At 36.9% G+C, this 21,676-nt stretch overlaps 1 protein-coding gene across 2 annotated transcripts; it reads left to right on the forward strand.

The window, feature by feature from the left end:
• Window positions 1–706: 706 nt before the first annotated feature.
• Window positions 707–19,777, forward strand: NTS (neurotensin). Of its 2 annotated transcripts, XM_030478869.1 has the most exons (5): window positions 710–1,047; window positions 5,315–5,376; window positions 6,634–6,651; window positions 11,562–11,786; window positions 13,806–19,777. In XM_030478869.1, the coding sequence occupies exons 1-5, from the start codon at window positions 987–989 to the stop codon at window positions 13,950–13,952; spliced, it is 513 nt and encodes a 170-aa protein (XP_030334729.1). In that variant the 5' UTR covers window positions 710–986; the 3' UTR covers window positions 13,953–19,777. The 2 variants fall into 2 exon arrangements, with proteins under 2 accessions (XP_030334730.1, XP_030334729.1); XM_030478870.1 differs by lacking the exon at window positions 6,634–6,651 and having other exon boundaries at window positions 707–1,047; window positions 13,806–14,842.
• Window positions 19,778–21,676: the final 1,899 nt, after the last annotated feature.

Consider the following 21,676-nt stretch of genomic DNA (forward strand, 5'->3'; position numbering starts at 1 on the left):
TAAAAATCAACCGGGAAAAGTGCATGTCAGGAGAAATGTCTCTCCGCAGCGCTTGCTCTCTTGAAACCCTAGCCGCTGGCTTATGGCAAGCGTTCTTCACAAGTAATAGGAAGTCTCGCCCTGTCGGGTATCAGAATTTTTTAGCGCATCTGTGAAAAATCTCTGCCAAGTGGCTTTCCCGTTAACTTTCTCCATCTCTCCTTCTCTCACACAGACTTCTCTATGTATTCTTTTTTCTTTGCTACCCATGCCCGATGTAAGCCCTCTGCCCATGCCCAGAGTTATACCCCTGCCCATGCCCCATGGCACACACCCCCCTACCCACTCCCTGTTTAACAGCCCTGCCCATGCCCTCTGTGCCGTTCTCTCCCCGGTTTTGCCCTCGCTGCAGGGAAAGCTAAGACAGATGACAGACAAAGCGCATCAGACGGCGCCGCACGAGGACCGCGGGCGCAGCGCGCGTCAGGGGTCCCACCAGCGGGGTAACTTTGTTTTGAATAATACTGATACTAATACTAATGACATTTTATTTCGGGGCTCTTCCAAATCAGAGGATAACTCCCTTTCGGGAAAATGCCGTTCCGGCCGCCACCCGCGGCGGTAGGCGCGGGGTGTTCGCTGCGCGCCCCGCGGGGCTCCGCATGCGTCAGGCGGCGAGTGGCGTCGGCGGTGGCGGGCGCGGAGAGGCGGGGAAGGGGCAGCGGGAGCTGGGGGGAGGAGGGGGCTGACGGGTGTGGAGGAGGGAGGGAGCTTCATCAGGAGGCGATGTCGGCATCGCCGTGACATCACCCCGCGGCTTATATAGTTGGGGAAGGGTCCGGGTGCCCCGTCTGGTGCCTGCAGTCGCTTGCCAGCGCGTGTGCAGAGGGCGCGGAGCGGCGTGGCTCTGTCTGTCGGTCTGTCTCTCTCTCTCTTGCTCTCTCCCTCTCTCTCCGTCTCTCCCCAGGATTTATGGACTTCACTTTCTAGAGGGCGGCGCGGCAAGGATGAGAGCCCAGCTGATGTGCGTGGTGCTGCTGGCCCTGGCCTCCTGCAGCCTCTGCTCAGGTAAGAGCCCCGCATCGCCCCCCGAAGTCCCCCAGGCCAATGGGCGCTGATCCGCTCTCGCAGCCTTCAGAAGGACCCGGGGGAAGGAGGTGAAGTAGCCTCAGGCTGCAGCGGTTGTGCCCTCTAGGCACCAAGGAGCTGGCCCTGGTAACCGGCTCTGGTCAGCATCGCTTTTTTATATCCCTCTGATAACTTTCTCCCTTCATCTACGCTATTCCTCCCCACAGCATCTATATCATGGCATATAGTGTAGATTAGAAATTGGAAATATAAGTCAGTGTAGACCATCTGCTCGATTATGACACCTCATTCGCGATTTATTGAATACCATGTGTTTCCAAACTACCCTAGAAATTATAATTTCTGCAATTTATATGAATAGCTGCCATAATCCAAACTGACAAGAATATATATATGCACTTTAGTCACTTTCTAGTGACAGAAATGCAATTTTTGTATTCTGGGGAAAAAAAATGCTAGCAATTGATTTGCAATTATGACAAAAAATGTTGAATCAGATGCAGATTGCACAATAGGAAGGTTAACGTATTTCTAATCCCAGAGAAATTGCTTTAGAAACCTAAAAAAAAAAAAAGGAGAACCATACATTGAAATGCATTGCCTGCTCCTTTGGGAAATGGCACAGCTAAGTGTGTGTCATTTATGCCCTGACTTTATAACAAAAAATAGGTATGGTGGAGGTTAAACAGGTGTGTACACACAGACATGAAGCAGAATGGGCTTCAAAATCACATTTTAACTACCTTGCAAATTACTTTTATTTTCAACTCCACAAAATTTAAAGAGTAAATTTACAAGTACCTTCATTTTTTTCAGCTTCAGTATGCAGGAGGACTCTGAATTCCTAATTCTCACTTTAGATGAAAGCTTGCAATTTGTATTCCCCTGCAAAATAAAAATGTAATACACATAATACCTACATTTTATCACAGTTTAAACAATCATTCTTGTATATTGTAGAGAACTGGTGATTTTAGTGACAAGGCTTAATATTTTTTCTCGCCACGTGTTTGAAGCTTTTCAAACAAATATCTGACCAGTATTTTCAGTCAGGCATTTTCAAATTCAACTGTTTGTAGAACCTGAATGAAAGCCCACTGAAGTAAAAAAATTCAGTGGAAATTAAAACAGGCTCATAAAAAACCCAGAAGCAAAATTGTGTAACTGGCATGGTGGTTTATTTGTTTGAGAATCTGAAATTATATTTAAATAAGAAATGCTGTAATGAAGCTTGTGTGGAGTGGCCAAATCAATTTTGACAAATATGGACAGTTATGTCATAAAGAAAATGATAATACATTTTAATTTTCTTCTGAAAATGTTTGCCTTCAGAGGAAAGTGTGTAGCTGTAGAATGTAACTATTCCTGTCGAACATTAATATATTAGTAGAAGCTGTATTTCTTATGAATAAGAAATTAATCAAGAGGACATAAAACTGTGTGACTTTTGCTCTGATATGAACAATAATATGTAGCCAGACTTTTTATATATTGCTCTCCGAGAGACTTGCGAGTCTGCTCTTTTATGCTTTTACTCCTCATCCGTCTCTTTCACTCCTGAATTACCTAAATGTGCTACCTTCTCCTCCTCCAAGCTTTGCTTGATTCTTCACATCAGGAATCTTGACCAGCCTCCTAAATAATGTCCTCCAGAGTTCTTTTCTCATTCAAAATGTTTTTTAACACCTATCTACCACATCTGCAGCTGTCTTTCTACCTTGATGGTGTGTAGAAGGTACCTTCCATAGTCTATGGAATATAAAAAAACAGGTGCTAAGCAGACAAGTCCTTTCATTGTCCTCAGCTGGTACCCAGGACACCACAAATCATGATGCTGTCACAATGTGACACATTCACAGGAGCTGCTGCAGGCATTAGTAGAAATTCATCTGAGGTGATTTTGTGCTGCCAGCAGAACTTTGGCTAATGGTAAAGCAGTTAACAGATCAGGTAACGCTGACAACCAGTAGTGCTGAAAGGGCTGAAAGGCATTAAGGTGGAGATTAGTTGCTAATGACTTGCTGTAATACTGATCTACAAACCAGCCTTATTTAGTGTTTTCAATAACAACTTCAGTGTAAAAAGTAAGAATGAATGAATGTGGTGTGCTGGTAATGCAAAGGTGAACAGGAGCATCACTATAGAGGAAGATCAGCATAACGCCCAGAAGTTTTTGGTGACCTAAATAACGAGAAGCAGTGCAGCAGTACAAAATGCAATAGATTAGGGAGCAATAGAAGTATCTATTTAAAGTTCCTTTTAACAGAAGCACGGTGGTTGAAAACGTCTGAGAAGATAAAAGACTCGACTTTTTTTTTTTTTGTTTGTTTTTATGAGATACTAGATTTTTTCAGCCTGAAAGGAAAAAAAAAAAAGGAAAGTCAAAAAATGTGTAAGAGAGCTACTTCCTGTAGCTAATGGTAAGCACTACGGTAGCTAAGTACTGAGGCTTCTGATCCAAGCTGTGCTATGCTGTGCTGTCTCGAGATCACATCAGGCACAGAGGAGGGCCACTCTGATGAGCTAGGCAATACAATGCTATTACAAAAGAGGAGAACAGGTGAGGGTTTAATAGCTATGGACATAGCCATTCAGTGAAGTATTTATGGGTTTTTCAGGGAATAGTTTTTGTCCAAAAGGCAGAAGGATCTTGCATTTATTTGCTAATCACTGTGTAAGCACACCTTTAAAATCTGAGCTGAGAAAGAGCTGTGATTGCTCTCAAAAAATACATGAGTTGGGTAAATATTGCAAATGGGCATCACTTACAGTGAAGGAAGTTATGTACAAACCATTAGAAATAAATTAGACTTAAAATTAGAAGAAGGTGAATAACAATTGAAAGTTTGCAAGAATTTCCTGAAGAAGAAACATCGTGATGGTAAGATGTTGATATTAAGATTGGTCGTGATCGGTTTTTAAGAGCAATGTAACAGTTGGCTTCCTATGCTATCAGAATGAAGGCATAGACAGAATCTATCCACAGATTCTGTGGTAGGGTGTTACATGCCAACAGCATTCATTATTTTAATGAAGGTGAGATGAATCTAGTGACAGAACAAGGGGAAATGGGTTTAAAATTCAACAGGGGAAATTCAGGTTAGATATAAGGAAGAAGTTCTTTATTGTGAGGGTGGTGAGGCACTGGAACAGGTTTCCCAAAGAAGTGGTAAATGCTTCTTCTCTGGCAGTGTTCAAGGCCAGGCTGGACAAAGCCTGGAGTGACATGTTCTAGGGTGAGGCATCCCTGCCCATGGCAGGGGGATTGGAACTAGATGATCTTAAGGTCCTTTCCAACCCTAACCGTTCTATGATTCTATGATTTACATGAATATGGAGTAGATTACGGTTTAGTTTGGTTTTAAATATAAGTAAGCGTATTGATTGTCTTTGGACTGCTGATGTTCCAGGAAAGCTAAAAGCCATGTGGAACTCTGTTTCGTCTGAAGCCTTAACCGATTTGTTTATATATTACCTTTGAGCTGTGATTGCTGCTGCATTTTGAAGGCCAGATCTTTCTTGTGATTCTGTACAGCACAAAGTAGAAAAGTTTGTGGCTGTTTTGCTCTTTGTACAGGAATTTTAACCCTATTTACTAGATCACAGGTCTTGCAAGTCTGCTGAGCTATCAAAGGTGAATTAAATTAGTAAAGAAAATCTGAAGTCAGAATACTTTCTTTTGATATATTGTCAAGACCTTACATCACAAACTTATGAAGCTCAATTCCCTCATATCAGAAAAAATATTTTTAATTTCATCAACAATAATTGAGACTAAATCTTGTCATGTAATCACAACTGCCATTCACCTAAATACTTAGCTGTTACTGAAGTAAATATTATTTGAAAAAAATATCCAAAATCTTCCAAAGTAAACAGAGGTGACAAATAGCAGTTATGAAACCCATACTGATTTTGAATGAAGACTATTGCAGCAATTTTGCTTACTGAAAGGATTAGTGCGCCTGTCTACTGGTGATTACCGAATTGATTCATTCACTTCAATCAACTTGATCGTGCTTTAAAAAGGTAGTGAGTATCCATTTTAGCGTAGTGTTGCTGTTGCCTGAAGACTCCTCACAGTAGCTTGTGTTGCTGTGTTTTTATCTAAAACGTTTGTTAGTGTGTTTGGGTTTTATTTGGTTGGTTTTCAAAACTAATTGATATACCTAAATTCTGTGTGCTAATTTGAAATGTTCATGATTTATGATGAAATAATAAACATATGTTTCTGGTTTATTCCCAGATTCAGAAGAGGAAATGAAAGCGTTAGAAGCAGATTTATTGACCAATATGTACACATCAAAGGTAACTGTTTTTCCTCTGATGGGTAGAGAGCAAATGAATTCTCATTACAAACACAGAAGTCTTTGCACAAAGTAATAACCTATGGTCTAGACCAAAAAGTTCAGTGCTAGACATTACTTTGGTGCAATGTTTTCTCCAGTTCAAAGGAAATTTAAAGGCGTTGATGTGACACACTAAAAGTGCTCCTCACTTGTAACACTGGTACTTTCATTAAACTGTCAAAACTGTGTTATGTGCAGAGACGTAAATCTATTGGAGGAAATGTGTTTCCAATAACATTATGCCTGATGAAAGCTAACTTAACCTTTAGTCAAATCCATAAGTGCTATTTTTGTGTAGAATTTTTCCTATATGCATATAAAATTAAGACAGTCATAAAGCAATAACTGTTAATAGTTATGCTGATTTTGGTTTAAGAATTTAATCATAGAATTAGCACAGGAACAGGGTGACCTGACTGTGAAAATATTAATTTCATAAATGACATTTCCTTGATAAGTTGCCAGACTGTGAGGAATGTACATGTTATTTAATACAAATAGACAAAAATTCAGTTCCAATCTCATATTGACAAGGTGAAGCAGCAAGTGTTGCACATATCTACTGAAGAGGCTTAACAGTGTTATTTTCCACAAATGATCTAAGAAATATATAGTCTAATATTTCTTCAGCAACTTATTAAAGAACAAACACTGAAACAAGTGCCATGAGCTTAAGATTGAATGCTTTATTCCTTTGTTCTAGTGGAGTTCAAGCTTAAATTCAATGGAAAATAAAAAGAGAAGTGAAAAATTTTCCTCGAAAAATTTTCCTCAAAAAATTTTGTAAGTCATTGACTAGTTGAATGTTAAGGACAAAACCTGCCTTGAAGACTTCCATATTTACTGTATTTACTTTTATGTGAGCTTTTTCACAGGATTCTTTGAATAGACTAGAATAAGAAATGAGGTCAGAAAACACATTGTTTTGATCCGGTCTGGCAGTTCTTAGGTTCCCATGTTCCTTACTGGCATGGTAATTAACATTGGATCCTAAATAAACCTGTTTGCCACTTGCTTCTTTAAAGTATAGAAAGATTAATAGATATTCTTTTCCTGAGACAAATAGAAATGTAGGAGGCTGACAAAAGTAGTTCTTTCTCTGTGTGGCAAAGCATAGTATGCTTCGGAGGAAACCCTACAGCTGTTGGTATTTCTGCTACTGACTTCAGTAGAACTGTGAAGCTAACCTCCACTTCCATCTTTTCCTCCCTCTCAGCACAGACCGCAATCTCAGGTAACTAAAATACACAAATAGAGTGCACCAGCTGATAATGTAGTGGTGTTTGCAATAATACTCTTCTACGTTGTTTTACACTGTATAGGTTGCTATTCAATTTTTTTGTAGTATATACCATAAGTCAAGAGACACCTGAAGTTGACATAAGCAGTAGATGCATGGTGGAGACATTGCTTTAATTCTACATTATACTGCTTAAATCACTACCTAGAATTCAGCAGTTTGACATATATTGTCTCTTGACATCAAAGTAAGGCATGATGGAACCACTAAAAAGTGTACATAAGTGCTTTCTACAAAAGGGATAACATTATTCTATTCATTACTGAAATGACAAGTTCTTTTTATTTTTTTTCTGTTGTCCTCTGCTAGCTTTTAACCCTCATTAGAACAAAAGTGTGGTTCTGGTGTAAGAGACAAATTTGATGATATGTGTAATAACTGTCTTGTATTGTGCCTGAGATTTGGTTCCAGTTGAGGGCAATTACTGTCGAATTACATTAAACCTCTTTGACACTGACTTGGTAATAAGCAACAAGGAAGATTCAGACAATTTAAATAACGTTAAGATAGGGAGAGGAGGAAAGAGAATTAAAAAAAAAGGAACAAAAATTGTTTATGAAAGCTCAGATCTAAAAATGCTGCAAAGTGGATTATTACTTGTGGTTGCAGTATTTTACAGAAAAAATCTTCCTAAGTAGGGACTTGTGAAGTATAATATCAAAACTACAGTTAGAGTTTAAGCACACACCTTTGGAGCCTAACCAATATTATAGAAAAAGTTACTATATGCTTTTGACTTCACAGACAGCTGTTCAGTGTCTAGTGGCCCTTTTCAAACTGCTTTTTAAAGTCATATTCATTCTGAATCACTTTCCATCTTTAAAGCAGTATGTCCAGGCTTATTACAACCTGTCTTCAACATTTAATACAGTTTATTACCCTTCCCTTTTGTTAAATCTCAAAGAAGATACAGGAATCAAACCGGTCCCTAAAATGCTTTGTCTTTTGTCTAAGATAAAACCCAAAGACACATTGGGAAGATCTGGTAGGACAACACAACCTGAAGTACTACGATTATGCAGTTATCTGCTCTATTTTGTATCAAATAAATAGCTCCATTCCCAGCTTCCTAAATGCTTGCCTGAAGCCATCACTCGCATGAAGAATGTCCTGAGCACAAACTGAGATGATATTAGCTAAGGGAGGGGCAGGGAGGGGGGGGAGAAGAAAAAAAAAGTGTTTCTTTGAAGAATATATCATCACTAGAATAAAACTTTGGAGCCTCTGAGGGTCCATCCCTTTAGGATGCCTATTGCTGCCTGTATGTGGCCAGAGAGTTTTGCCTTGTTGTCAGAGGCAGACAAGGTTACAGCTGCATAGGAGTTACTGACTTCCTGGCTCAATCATCACATAAAAATTCATTATGTTTGCAGACATAAGTATACACCATGACAGAACTGTTGTAACAGAACTCAATACCATATCTGCTTAAGGACAGAGAGTATTTTTATTATGGTTACATGCTGAACAAAACTCAACTACTACTCCAAAAAGGAACCATACAGATACTTCATTACTTTGGGTTTTACTTGGTTATGAATAGGTTTTTCATCTGCTTTCACTAGATAAAGACAAGAATATAAAAGGCAGAGAATGAAACTTTCTTTTTGTGGGGGAACAAAAAAAAAAGGCATTTGAGTGGTATGCATTGTAACTTAAGAACTATTTTAAGCAAACTATCAGGGGTATCATTTAACTAGAAATGGAAAGAGATTCTCTAGTTTTTCATGGGACAAGCCTGTATTCAAAGAAGGAAATATTCTCAAGCTCATTTCAGTTTCTTAGATGATTTAAAATTATCTTTCAAGTAATATGAGGTGTGGGAAACCATATATCTGAGTCTTATTTCAGAAGCATGTTCAAAAATGGAAATGCATACATCGTATTCACTTCAGCATTAATAGCTTTTAAATTCTGATTCATACAGCAGTCTCTTTTGTTCCTTCAGATCATTCCCAGATATTTTTCAGGATAATCTTAAAAAAAATAATTAGTTCTGTCTTGGAAGATATGGGTTCCTTGATCTGTTGTGTAGGTGTTTTCTAGAACATGTCTTAGCAACTGTAAGTGGTATTCCTTAGACCTGTATTGAGAATATATCACACATTGGAAATGTAACTGAACATTTGGATTATGGTCATCTTAAACTGCATTTTCACATATTCCTTTAGGATAAGGGCCTCAGAGATTTCAAATTATCTATAAAACAAAGCTGTCTGATTGTAATAATCCTTGCTGTAAGAGTGGAGTGAAAAAGTATCGTGACTGCTTGTTCAGTAACTAGACATGACCTGGAGAGCTCCATGTTTAGTTAAAAAAAATATTTCGCTCTTGATTGAAATTCTTAATGCTTTATAGTCTCATTCTGTGAACTGGCAGCAGCGTAAGGCAGAAGCAGGTGTACTCAAATAAAAATATTTTGGGGTGATACATGTGTGGTGTCAATGGGAATTAGACTCCCTTAACAAACAAATATGCTTGCAGACAGCACTGCGAATTTTTCTCCCTTAACCTCATAAATAGCAGCTAAGACCAGTTTCATCTAATGAAGCTGCTGTTTAAGTATTTTACTAATATACAGAGGAAAGTTCCTTTAAACATAGGCACGCACCAGGCTAATATAAGGGAGTAAAGAGTAACTTTAGATCAAACAGATGCTATAAATTATGCATCAGTTGGTAGCATCAAACAGATGCTATAAACAGATGCCTATACAAGAAGGCATAACAAATTTCCTTATCCTTTATCTTCTGTTCCCATCCACTGGAATATTTTTTAAATTTTTAATTATTTATTTTTTTAATCTCAGAACTCTCTCTTGCTCATGTAGCACTGCCCCTAGGTTTTATTCTTCATTGCAGTTTAGCTATTGTAGTGCTAACTCCCATTTCTTTAGTATACCCAGGAGAGAAATGTGCACTGGAAAAGTCTCCTCATTTGTCCTGGAAAGCTCCATATTTTTAGATTTCACAAATATTTTAAAAGAGACCAAAGAAGATTCTGAAATTGCAGTGGATGCTTGCTCCTTTTGCTGGTTTAAGTTCTCTGAATTAAACCAGACGTTCTGTGAAGAGGTTAATTTTTATTTTGAACCTATCACATCTTTTCAAATAATTCAATGGGCTAATTAGGGCACCTAGATGGGACAACAGATGAGCTCAAAGTAAACAATACAGAACCAATTTCAAGCTTCTGAATCAGATGCAAGATTTGATTTCTTCTTAGCCCCAGACACCAAAATAATCTTTTTTTCTTTTTTGTTTTTTTTTATCTCTGAGCCTTGTCAGGAATCTAAGAACACAAAGTGGTTTTATTAAAGGGCTAAATTATTCTCATTTTGAAAAGCATGCATATATCAGCTGTATATTGGAGTAATGGTTATGGCCAAAAGGGAATTTTTGATAACTAATGCTGATAGTGATGCCAGCTTTTCTTGTTTTCTTCTCCATTCCTCTCCATTTTCTCTCTATTCCCTCAAAAAATAGTGAAGTGTGGTTAATATGCATAAATCTTGCATACAATGCCTCTTTGTTAGGAAAGTATTTTAAAGAAACAACCTAACGTTCAGCTAAGTAAACACTGCATACACACTTTTAATTAATGCCTTTAGTGTATAAAAGGCAAATATCTTTGTTAATGTAATACCTATATTTAACTTTGTACAGCCAGGAAAAGAAGCAACTCCATTTCAGTTAATGGGTAAAGCATGGAAGCCCTTGCCAGTAATAAATAGGAATTTGCTATTTGACATTTGGAGATTACTATGTCACCAGTTCCAGTTTAAGAAAAGCAATTTCAATACTCACCACTAAAAGTAATATAATCTGAATGAAATAATTGGTAGTGGGAGAACCAAGAAAGCAGCAAAGGCATGAAATGCAGCGAAAGAGGTAGAAGTTAGGTTTTTCACTTTTTTCTGTTGATAATTAAAACTAAGGCAGGCTGTTGCCACAACTGCTTGGAAAGAACAGTACCAGTGAAAAGTAAAAATTTTTTTTCTCAACATTTTTTAAAAGGGTTTGAAAGTTAAATATCTCTCTAATAATGGAAGATACTGGAGCAAGCAAATTTGAGACAAACCATGGTGAAATTTCTCTGTTTCTGTCTTTCTGTAGCATTTCTGAATGAGGTCCATTGTGGAACACCTAAATACAGTTGGTCTGAATTTTTCAGTCCAGTTACCAAATCAGGAATACATTGTTTACACAGCTCTGTTTAATCTTTTCTCTATCTTCATCTAAGCCCGTAGACCTTTGGTTCACATCTCCCAGGCTCATGACTCTTCAGCATCCAGAACTCCTGGGGCTTACAGATCCATAACTTCAGACTCAGCTTCATCAGACAGCTTGCCCTGAAGCAGGGACTCCATTCCTTTTATCAGGGAATTTTGAAATTACCGGTATTTGTTCTGAACTGGGGAGGAGTATCTAGTTAACCACAGGCATCCACCTTAGATTACAGTACTGGGAATTTATCCTGTGGGTTTGACTCATTGTCCTTATTTACACCTGTGAATTTATATTATATTAATTTCTATCTGTGTTTTTGTTTGCACCTGTGCAGAATGTCTATGAAATGCTGCCATTCTGGTTCGGTAACAGTTTAGTTTTTCATCGTGTATATCTAACTGGGGGGTAAGGCTGCAGGGAAGCAGACTTGGTGTATTTAATAAATGAGTTGCCCTAATTTTAGCACTCTCTTATTATTGCCTAAAATTTGAGCAGACAAAAAATACTTCAGACACATGAACTTGTTCCTACCAAAATATTTGAATGTTACACATTATTAATAAAAAGCAAAAGAAAAATTGCAACACATGAAATAGTAGGTATTTGTATTTCCAGATTAACAGAGCAAAACTTCCTTACTGGAAAATGACCCTGCTAAATGTCTGCAATCTTGTCAACAACATAAACAACCAAGTGGGGGATACAGTAGAGGTAGATGAAGAGGATCTTGTTTCAGGAAGACAGTTTCCTGCTGCTCTGGATGGCTTCAGCTTGGAAGCAATGCTGACAGTATATCAACTTCAAAAAGTTTGCCACAGCAGAACCTTTCAGCATTGGGAGGTAAACCAAACTGTCACAAATGCATGTTTCAACTGCTGTTAAACTCTCAGGCTCAATTTGTAATTATTTTTTTTAAAACCCATACCCATGTGATCCCCATCACATTGCTTGAACTTTTCTTCCATTTTTTATATTCTCTAATACCTCTAATATGCCTCTTATTGAAAGAGCTGTGAATTAATGTAGTTTCTTATGAGTTGAGTGTCTGTTTCTTATATCAACCCATGGATAAATGAGTTATTCTCAACTATGTGTTTTCCCCACTCTTCGTAGCCATTCCAAGGAACAAAACAAACACATGAAAGTGAGCTGTATGCCAGAACACAAAAGTAATATCTGTTTAACAGACATGAAATTACTGCAGATTTACTGAGGCAGAGTTTCTGAAAACACTTTCAAGGCCCTAAGGCAAACTGGATTCAAGATGCATGGACCACAAGCCCACGTATACATGTAATTTTACCAGCCAGTCTAGGTTTATCATTGCTAGGAAACCAGCAAGGGAACTCTTAGTTTTTGCTTCTCCACACCTAAAGGCAACCTTGGAAGTTGACATTGTGATTGTATGAGGATTGCTGTTCTTAAAAATTGATTGTTTATAGTCCATTTGTGATACTTCAGCGCAATGATCATACAGAAGCGCACTGGGCACAATCCACATGTGTTGTTACATATTACATTAAAAGCTGCTTTGCAGAGTGAAAAGAGGTATTTTGGTGTCACTACGCACTTTCCAGTAAACCCAATTTCTTCAGCTATTGCAGGTTCATGGGCAATCTGACTGAATCTTGATCCTCTTTTATTAGCTGAATCACAGCTCTGTATTTACAGGCTTATTCTCAGTCCTTGATATTAGCTGGGGTGGTCCATATGAAAGACTGCAACATCTTTGAGAACCAGAGTTTTCTGAGGATTCTTTTCATATCTTCATTTATTGCTGAAAAGAAGCTATCATAGAACTCACTATATGCACTAACCCATATGACATAATCACAGTTCCTTACTTTACAGTTGCGTCACGTCTTCTGGTGGTTGGGAACAATCACTCCTAACAGTACTGCAAGTGAAATTAAAAAAAAAATTAAAATATTCCTCTCTCAGCTTAAGCAGTGTAGAGGTTTACAAGACACAATAAAAGAAGGGATAGAGCCAGAGGAAGAAGGCTTGGAGAAGGCTTGGAGAAGGCTTGGAGAAGGCTTGAAGAAGGCTTGAAATAAACAATTTATGTAATGAAAGAAGTTCTTGTGATCTTATTCATCCAGGATTGACTCCAAAGTCTGTTGCAATCATGAGAGTCTTTCCGTTCATTTAAACAGAATTTAGATGAGCACTCATTCATCAAGTAATTGAGTGACAGAGTTTGATTGCTTAGGGAAATACCAGGATGAGTACAAAAATGTTTTCAGTCTAATGCCTTTCAGCCAGGACTGTACTTGACCATGCAAGAACGTGGTGAGAGAATAGATGAAATCTTAACAGATAAAGCAATATGGAATCTGAGCAAAATACTTCAAAAAACTCCAAGTATATCTCAAAATACAGTTATATAAGAAATTCTGATTGATAAAATATTGGCTTTCTTGTGCTTTATTTCATTTCTTATTTATTACATGTTTTGATTTTTTAGCTGTAGGAAGTCACAGATAAAAATATTGCTCAAAAGCTGAAACCGGCTAGCAGTGGGTGTTTTAGGAGGTCTTTGGCCAAAATGAGTGATTACAGAGTGACAATCATTAAGAAGTTTTCAGTCAATTTGACTGAAACATACCAGGTTTTCTCTTGAGTCAAAAACAATGACCTTGTTTGTTTTAATGGAATTTAAATACCACATCCATAGGATCCAGCTCATCTTTAGCATGATCTTAGTTTTGTGTCTCTATTTTTTTTTTTTTCAAACCTGTTGTGGTAAAGATTTTTCTTGGTGGCAGGTGTTAAAATAAAGTGTTATAAAATTTCTAGGAATTTATGATCTTCATTACCAAAAAAAGCTGGTAACATGTCTCTTGTTACATCCTATAGTTACTTCAGCAAGATGCTTTTGATCTAGAGAACTCAAGCCAAGACAAGGAAATAATGAAAAGAAAAAATCCCTATATTCTGAAACGGCAGCTGCATGTGAACAAAGCTAGAAGACCATACATACTCAAGAGAAGTTCATATTACTGATGCAGCAGAAGAAAACAATGTATATTTAGTTTCTAGGTAACTGTGCATTATGGTTATCTTATTTAAATCTAAAATCATACGTGTGTGGAAATATATTATAGAAAATCATCAAGTTGATAACATAACTGTGTCTTTTTTGCAATTGCTGTTTTGATTGTGATTTTTTTCCTACTTGAGATTAATTGGACCAATACATTTGCAAATAAATCTAGTTTCTAAGCATGATGTATTGTACAAAACGGAGATTTCAACGTATTTCCAATGATATTGTAGTCTTTTCTTATTTTATAAAGCACACCAACATAAACGAAGTAAAATTGATACTGTCCATAAACCCCACTGAGAATCTTACAATTTCCTAGTGCAACACCTGAAACATATATACACTTGCAAATTTTTATATAATATATTATTCAGAACTACCACAATATTTTATGTATTGGCCAGTTTAATTTTTTAGGGATTAGGTCGAAGGAAGGAAGCAAACACTATCATTTAACTATTAAACGGCACTTTCATAATTCATGTTTTAAATAGCCTGCATGTAAATAAATTTTTATTTTTTGACTCCTAAGTTGCCACTGAATATTCATAGTTTAAGAAAACAACACATAAATGAGACTTTAACAAAATATGCTAGTGAGAACAAACCCTGCTTTAGAGTCTTATGTATCGCTGACTAAACAATGAAAAGGGTTTATTAAATCAGTAAAAGAATTTATAGTGTTTACTTAACCAAAAGAATGCTCAGGAAAAAAGAAAATAAAAAAAATAAAAGCTGATTCATGCTCCTGTGCTGTCACTGTTAAAGTTAAAATACTAAACTGGTTATATGAGAAACTTGGAAGAGATATTTGAAAGTGGAATTAAAATTAAAACATCTTAAACTACTTACAATTAAAAGGCATTTCCTTTCCGTCCCTCGCCATATTTGTAATAAAACTAGGCAGTTTCAGGGCTTAAAGACAGTCTTGGAAGCTGATGGAGAGGGAAGCTTCCAGTATGGAAGAAATTGTTTTCAAGCCATGAGGAATCAAGTGCCACCTGAAAGACATTTTCCAACTCTGTGTCTGTGAGATGTGCGTGAGACTTGGGATCTCAATGATCCAGGTCCCAGTGTTGACGAAAACAGCTTGAAAGAACTGGGAGTCACAACAACAGTGAAAATAAAGGTCCAAGACCCATGAAGCCTGGATGCCCAGACCGGGAGGCAAAAAAAGGTCACAGACATTGCTTTTGAAAACCTACCTGTTTTCTGTTTGAGGTATTTCTTCAAAGCAATGTTGTTCCAACAAATTGTCGGAAAACAAAACAAAACAAAAAACAAAAAACACTCAGAGAATTTCCAAATCCTCTCACAGTCAGATTTTCTGTCAATTATTATTAAACATATACAGGAATATGCATAGAAAAAACATACCCATACCAGTGGTTATACCAACTTTGTTACATGGCAGGGATGTTGGGTTTTATTACAGTAAAATGTATTTTAGTATGCAAAAGTTAATTATATTTCCTTTTCTCAGTGCAAATGTTATTAATGCATTTATTTCTTCAATAGCCACTAAATGCATGTGCTCACAGGATATAGCTGAGCATACAGTAATAACTGTAATAATTGTTATAACTTGTGTACAGCAAAGCACTTAAACACATTCGGTCTCAATGTTTTAAATGCTTAATGCGCTTAAGGACTTTGCTTAAATAAGGTTCTGGTAGATTCATACCTTTTGGTTTTTTATGAAACTGTCATAGAATTAGACTGGAGACACAATATGCTCTCACTGGAGACACAGTATGCTCTCAAGTGGCTAAGAAACATCCCTCTTTCCAACAAACCTACTAGCTCCCTAGTCCTATTATGGATGCTTTAAGTTCTAAATTACTTGTTGGTCTGAAATAACAAAGCACAACAGAGTTTATCCCAAAATTCACTGCTAGCAATATACAGGAAAAAAGGAAAGAAACTTCAGATCATGATTTCATAGGGAATATGGAAGAGTAAGACAAACAAAAATGGGTTGCCATGATATTTTTCTCTTGTGGTGTTCAGTTTAAGAGCATAAGAGCCAAAAAAAAAAAAAAAAAAAAAAGAGTAAGGTAATGTGGTTGTCATCTGATAGATAATATTAAAATTTTCAAAAACAAACCCACCCTTCAATGTTTCATTTTGGAGGTGATTTAGATATTCAGGGTGATGGCAGAGGACCTCAAATGATGATGAGTAGCCATTTCACCCTTATGTAATGTTCCACACTGAAGTGAGGTTTATACTGTGACTGTGTACTTGTTCCTTGCAGTGCAGAGTTAACAGACTAGCCAGACTGACTGGCTGAAAATGGCTTAAAATAACCCATTTCCTTTCAGCACAATGTGAATCCACACAGGGTCAGCTACTGTGTGTCACTGGAGGAGGCAGCTTGTTCAGTTTTCTCCAGCTTCTGATGGAGGTGTTCAGGAAGCTGCCAAAGAATGTTATCCAAAGCGAAAGACTGTCCTAACTAGAGGAGGAAACAATATCCATAACTGTAACATGGTCAGTAAAGATGCAAAAGCCAATCCTGGCATTTCAGCTGGTTGGTCCTTGGTGAAAAGAAAGCGTAGAAGCATTAAAATGTTAGAAAACACACTTAAACTATATGATTAAAGCAGGTATGCAGACCTGTTAAGGGATATTTTGATGTCTGGGGGACCCTTATTTTCTAGAAATCCCTTCTCATTTCTAGCTGTGTTTACCTCCTGATGACCTCGCTGCTGTGGAATTGCAGCCTTTCTTTAATCCTCCTTTTTGGATAACAGCAGGAAAAAAAATAAACAAACTCAAAACCCCCCAAAAAACCCCAACCCCAAACAAACAAAAAATGATGGGCTTATGCATATTTGTCTCTATTTCACACATTCTTTCAGTGGGATCCTCAGGGTACCTGCCTTGGCCCTAGCTGTGCATTGCCTTCAAAATTAATGCTGTATTTGTAGCAGCAATGGGTGCTGAACAAACTTCAAGCCAGAGTAGGCTCTTACAGTATGTAAAGATTTCTAAATTCAGACAGCGCTTTTATTTTCTTTTTCATTTTCTTTTTTTCTGAAAGTCATAGGTACCTTAAATTTAAAATGTTGTTTTGAAGACCATTAACTCAGATTGCTACCTTGGCTTAAAGAACTGCTTCTTGATATGAACAATTTTGTTTTATAAAGGCAATTACTAAGACACTTTCTGTCTCTGCAGAGGAGTACATTTTTCCTACCTATTCCATTGCTGATGTTTCTACAAAGTTCATAGCTGAATAATTATACCAATTATTCAGAAACTTCATACTTCATTATTTCTCGTACTCCTAAAATATTGGATATTGTCATACAGAGCAATTGCAGAAACTTCTCAGTTATTTCTAATGTAGAATTAAATGTAACTGAGATTTAATTTGATTTTATATATTTTTAATAGCTATCATTCACAATATTAACAATGCCCTATACAAGTAAATCCTAGAGAAATTAATAATTAGATAATTTCTGATGCATATATTTCTTAGTTTTTCATTAAAAGAAACATAAAATAATAGTTACTGTTCTCAAGGTTAATTGTGGTGATAAAATAAGTCTTCAGATTTCTTGAGTCTTGCTTGTGGTGTATTACAGAATTTGCTGTTTTCTGTCTTTTATGAGTCGAAACTTTGTTCTGTGTTTTAGGTAGGTGTTTAATGGCTTTGGTGTGAACAGAGTGCATGAAATGTGAATTTTGTAGATTAAAAAAGGTTTAATTTTGTGAAGTATGATTGTGGCTGTGCCTCATACACTACTCCTAACTAACACACAATGGAGACATGACAATTTGGTCTTAATCTTTATGCCTCTTCTCCAAGATTAGTTATCGGTTTGCACTATGCAACATCAAATTGAAGGTGCAAGCCACCACTATAATACTTGAGTGCAGGAGGGCAGAAAGAGGAGCAGGTTCTTCTGAAATTCCCCAAGGTTCTAGACTGATCATTGAAGTTTTCCACATCTAAAATACTGCACTGGCTGAAGGCAGTCATAAAACAAGAGTTGCAGAGAACCTGAGAAATAAAGTATACTGACTTCTGTGACATAACTGTGGAGTCAGAACTTGTACCTTGCTGTCCAGGAAGCAAAGGAAGTAGGGGGAGGGGTTGATCTCCACAAGGAACCTGGGGAATGAGATTTTCATTGCGATCAAATTCAAACACTCAAAAGTCATGAATAAGGCTAAGAAAACCTGCAAATAAATAAATAGTAAATAGATAAATAAACAAATCAATCTCCCTGACATCTAAATAAAGTAATAAATAGACATAAAATTATTTTTATTTACTGGAAGGCCAGGGAACATCTGAATCACATTTTTAAGTTTTGTTGACAAGAGGAGCTAAACCATATTTGCTTTTATACATTGCTACTGAAAATTGACATTCTCATCCAATCTCTTGAATCCAGCAGGTGTCAGATTAAGGCACACAAAAACACAATGTGGATTATCTCATTTTAAAACTAGTCAGATCCAGCATTCTTGGATAGGTCTCACAGACCCGATGATCAGACAGTGGATTAGAAAGAGCTTTGTGGCACTTCATTAGCAGGCAAGCGTTGGCTGGCTGAAGGACTCCTCTGAGGGGGTAATATGGTGAATGGCATCCTGGGAGCCACCCAAGAACTTTTGGAGGAGTGTCAGCTATTAAGAAACTTAAAGCCTTCAGAAGCTGTTAGTTGCCCAACTAAGATTTGCTTTTCCCAAGTAGATGGGAGTGTACAGCTGTTGTCTCAGGAGACTCTTCACATCTCATACAGAAGGAAAAGATGGGACTATACATAACTGGACTTGAATTAGCAAGGAATAGTATTTGTTTGAGCTCCCAGTGGGCCAAGTACCAATCTGTTTTGTCACAAAAGATACAGTGCAGTTTTAGTCTGGAACAATTTTCTGTTTTACTCTTGAAGTTCAGTTGTAGGAATGTTTTGCAGTATAAGTTTCTGTTCTGTGTACATAAGGGGCTTCCCAGATAGTCTATACATTGCTTTCATAAATGACTGCCAGCAGCCTGAGAACCTCAGTCCAGATGTAGTGTCTAAGCTGCCTAACAGAATGTGAACAGTATGTGAATGAAAAACTGCTGGGTTTCTACGTCAGTGAATATGATCTTGAGGATAGACTGGAAATATTCTAAAAGACAATCTTGGCATCATTATTGCAACTTTTCAGATTCATTATTTAAAAATCCAAGCTGCAGAACAGATTTTTGTAATCCAATATTTTTGAATTTAAGATTCCTCCCTCCTCCCCCACCAACATTTAGCTCAAGGTCTAAAATTAATGTGTACACCAGAAAAAAACCCAAAAAACATAACAAAACAGGAGAACAAGTATGTGCATTGTTTTCTTAAAGAAAGTTGTCACAGAGCAATACAACTTCAGAATCATTTTGTCTGGAATAAATGGTGTGGTTCATCCATTATTATTTTTTTTAAACCATATTGTTTCTATGCATTTAAAAACAACTGTTCCTAGAATCTAATATTGCAAAGACTTTTGTTAAGATGTAAAAAATGAGTTTAGTTGATTTAATGTATAATTCCTATGCTTAAAAAAAATCCTCCTAAAAAAAAGGAGTAAAGATTTCCTCTCTTATAGAAGGTATAAAGAAGGTCTTAGAAATAGTTTACTTACTAGTTCTTGCATGAATGAAATCTCTTGGTTATTTTTGTGTACTGCAAAATCCTTAGGGTAGTTGTATAACATATATACCACAGTTGTTGTGTTTTGGTATCCTATTTAATGATCTTTTAAATAAAGAGCTCTTTGGAACAGACAAAGTGCCTTTTGTTCTGTTAAAAAAGAAGGAATAAAAAAAATAACACCACATGGAGCAAAGGTGTATGTATATATGCCCACAAATGAAGAGTTTATTCAAATTATTCTGAATTTTATAGCAAATAAAGCATAAGTTATGGGGATATGTAACTACAGTATACTACGGTACCATGGTATTTCTGCCGTTTGCTGCAGAAATGACAAGTAAGGACACGAATTTCTAAATTATTGTCTTTATTACGCAGAAGGCACTGAAGTACTAAGATTACAGCTGGTTTTGAAGCTGAAATCCTTGGTGAATACTGAAGTTCCATTCTCCTCAAAAGCTTCCATTTACTGAAGGCATTTTTTTCATTATAGTGGAGTTATGAGTTACTATTCCAAGACCCTGTCTATGGAGTATTAGGGAGTTATGAACATTATAATTTTTTTTTTTTTAATAAATATTACATGTAACTCCAGTTTACCTTTGTGGTTTTACAGATTTCTGTGTTAGACAGATGACCTGAAAGGGGTTGTAATGGAACAAGCAAATAGGAAAGAAAATACAGACAGATGAGGGACTCAATGAGAAAATATGGGAAGATGTTAACTGGATATTCCTTCTGTCTGACTCCAACCAAACAGCGTCAGACCTGGCTGAGGCATGGGTCATATGTATGGGGAGGGAGGGAGGGAAGGAGAAAAGAAGGGGAAAGTCAGGGAGAAGGGAGGAAAGGGAATCTAATACTAAGTCTTGCTACGTTAGCGTTAGTTGAGGACTAAAATGTACATAGGCTGTATGAACTAGAAGATACAGGATATTCTGACAAAAAAAAAAGAGTTCCCAGCAGAGGATACTAAGGGCAACCATCTGGCCTCCATTCCCAACATTTCCCTTGAACCAAGAAAAGCAGCCTGAAACTGAGAGGTTTCAAATTTAGAGTTTTTAAGCTGAAAATGGAACAACTAAATAAAGCTGATCAGGAAAAGGAGAGAGTGGATGACAAGGGTGAGAAATGAAACAAATCACAGTGAGTTCAATCATTCAGTAAGCTGTGCAAAGCCAGGAATGTTGGTACTGAGTAGAGAAGAAATACAGATTAATGGTTTGGGTTACCAGCACAAATCTGCCCAGCCTTGAGAAGGCTTGTGATTTGAATCTGTATCTTGAGCAAATTAGCACCATTTTCTCACACTGGCCTCAGAACTAGAAGACATTGCGGTATCCATGCAGGAGGCAAGAAAGACCTTTCAAGGGCTTTGAAAAAGAACAGAAGAAAACTTAGCTCCAAGGAGAAGGCCTTATCATAAAGCAAAAGCTCATTTCACTCTTGAAATGTAACTAGAAACTTACATTTGTGTCTGTGTAAACATCAATGGATCATACACTGCTTATCTTCTTTTTTTCCTCCTGTTTTGTTTTTTTGTTTGTTTGTTTGTTTTTCACTTTGGTCAGATCATTTATTCCACTTTATGAAACTACTCAAAAAAGAGTGAATCTTTAATCTTTAGGAACATAATTATTAGTGTCGCTTGATTTTTTTCCAACTCTGACCTACTCATTCTCATCCACCATAGCACCAGTTCCTTGTCCTACTTCAAATTCCTGTGCTGCTATTTACTCTGGTTCACTTAACAAGCTCCCTAATAGGGCTGATTCAAATATTAGTGAAATAAAATAAATTACATATAGTGCATTTAGTATGTATTAAAAAAAATCTGAGAAAAATATTGAATTATATATGAACTGAATTTTATCCTATTTTACATGTATGTAGTTAAATTTTCTATCAAAAGCCTTAAATTATGCTAAAATTACAATAGCCTGTAGTTATGCAGATTTCTTCCCACAAACTCTCAAATATATATTTGTTCTTTCCTTTTTATATCATACGATGCTAAGGTGTATATATTG

This window comes from Strigops habroptila, chromosome 3 (genome assembly GCF_004027225.2).
Source record: "Strigops habroptila isolate Jane chromosome 3, bStrHab1.2.pri, whole genome shotgun sequence".
Lineage (NCBI taxonomy): Eukaryota > Metazoa > Chordata > Aves > Psittaciformes > Psittacidae > Strigops > Strigops habroptila.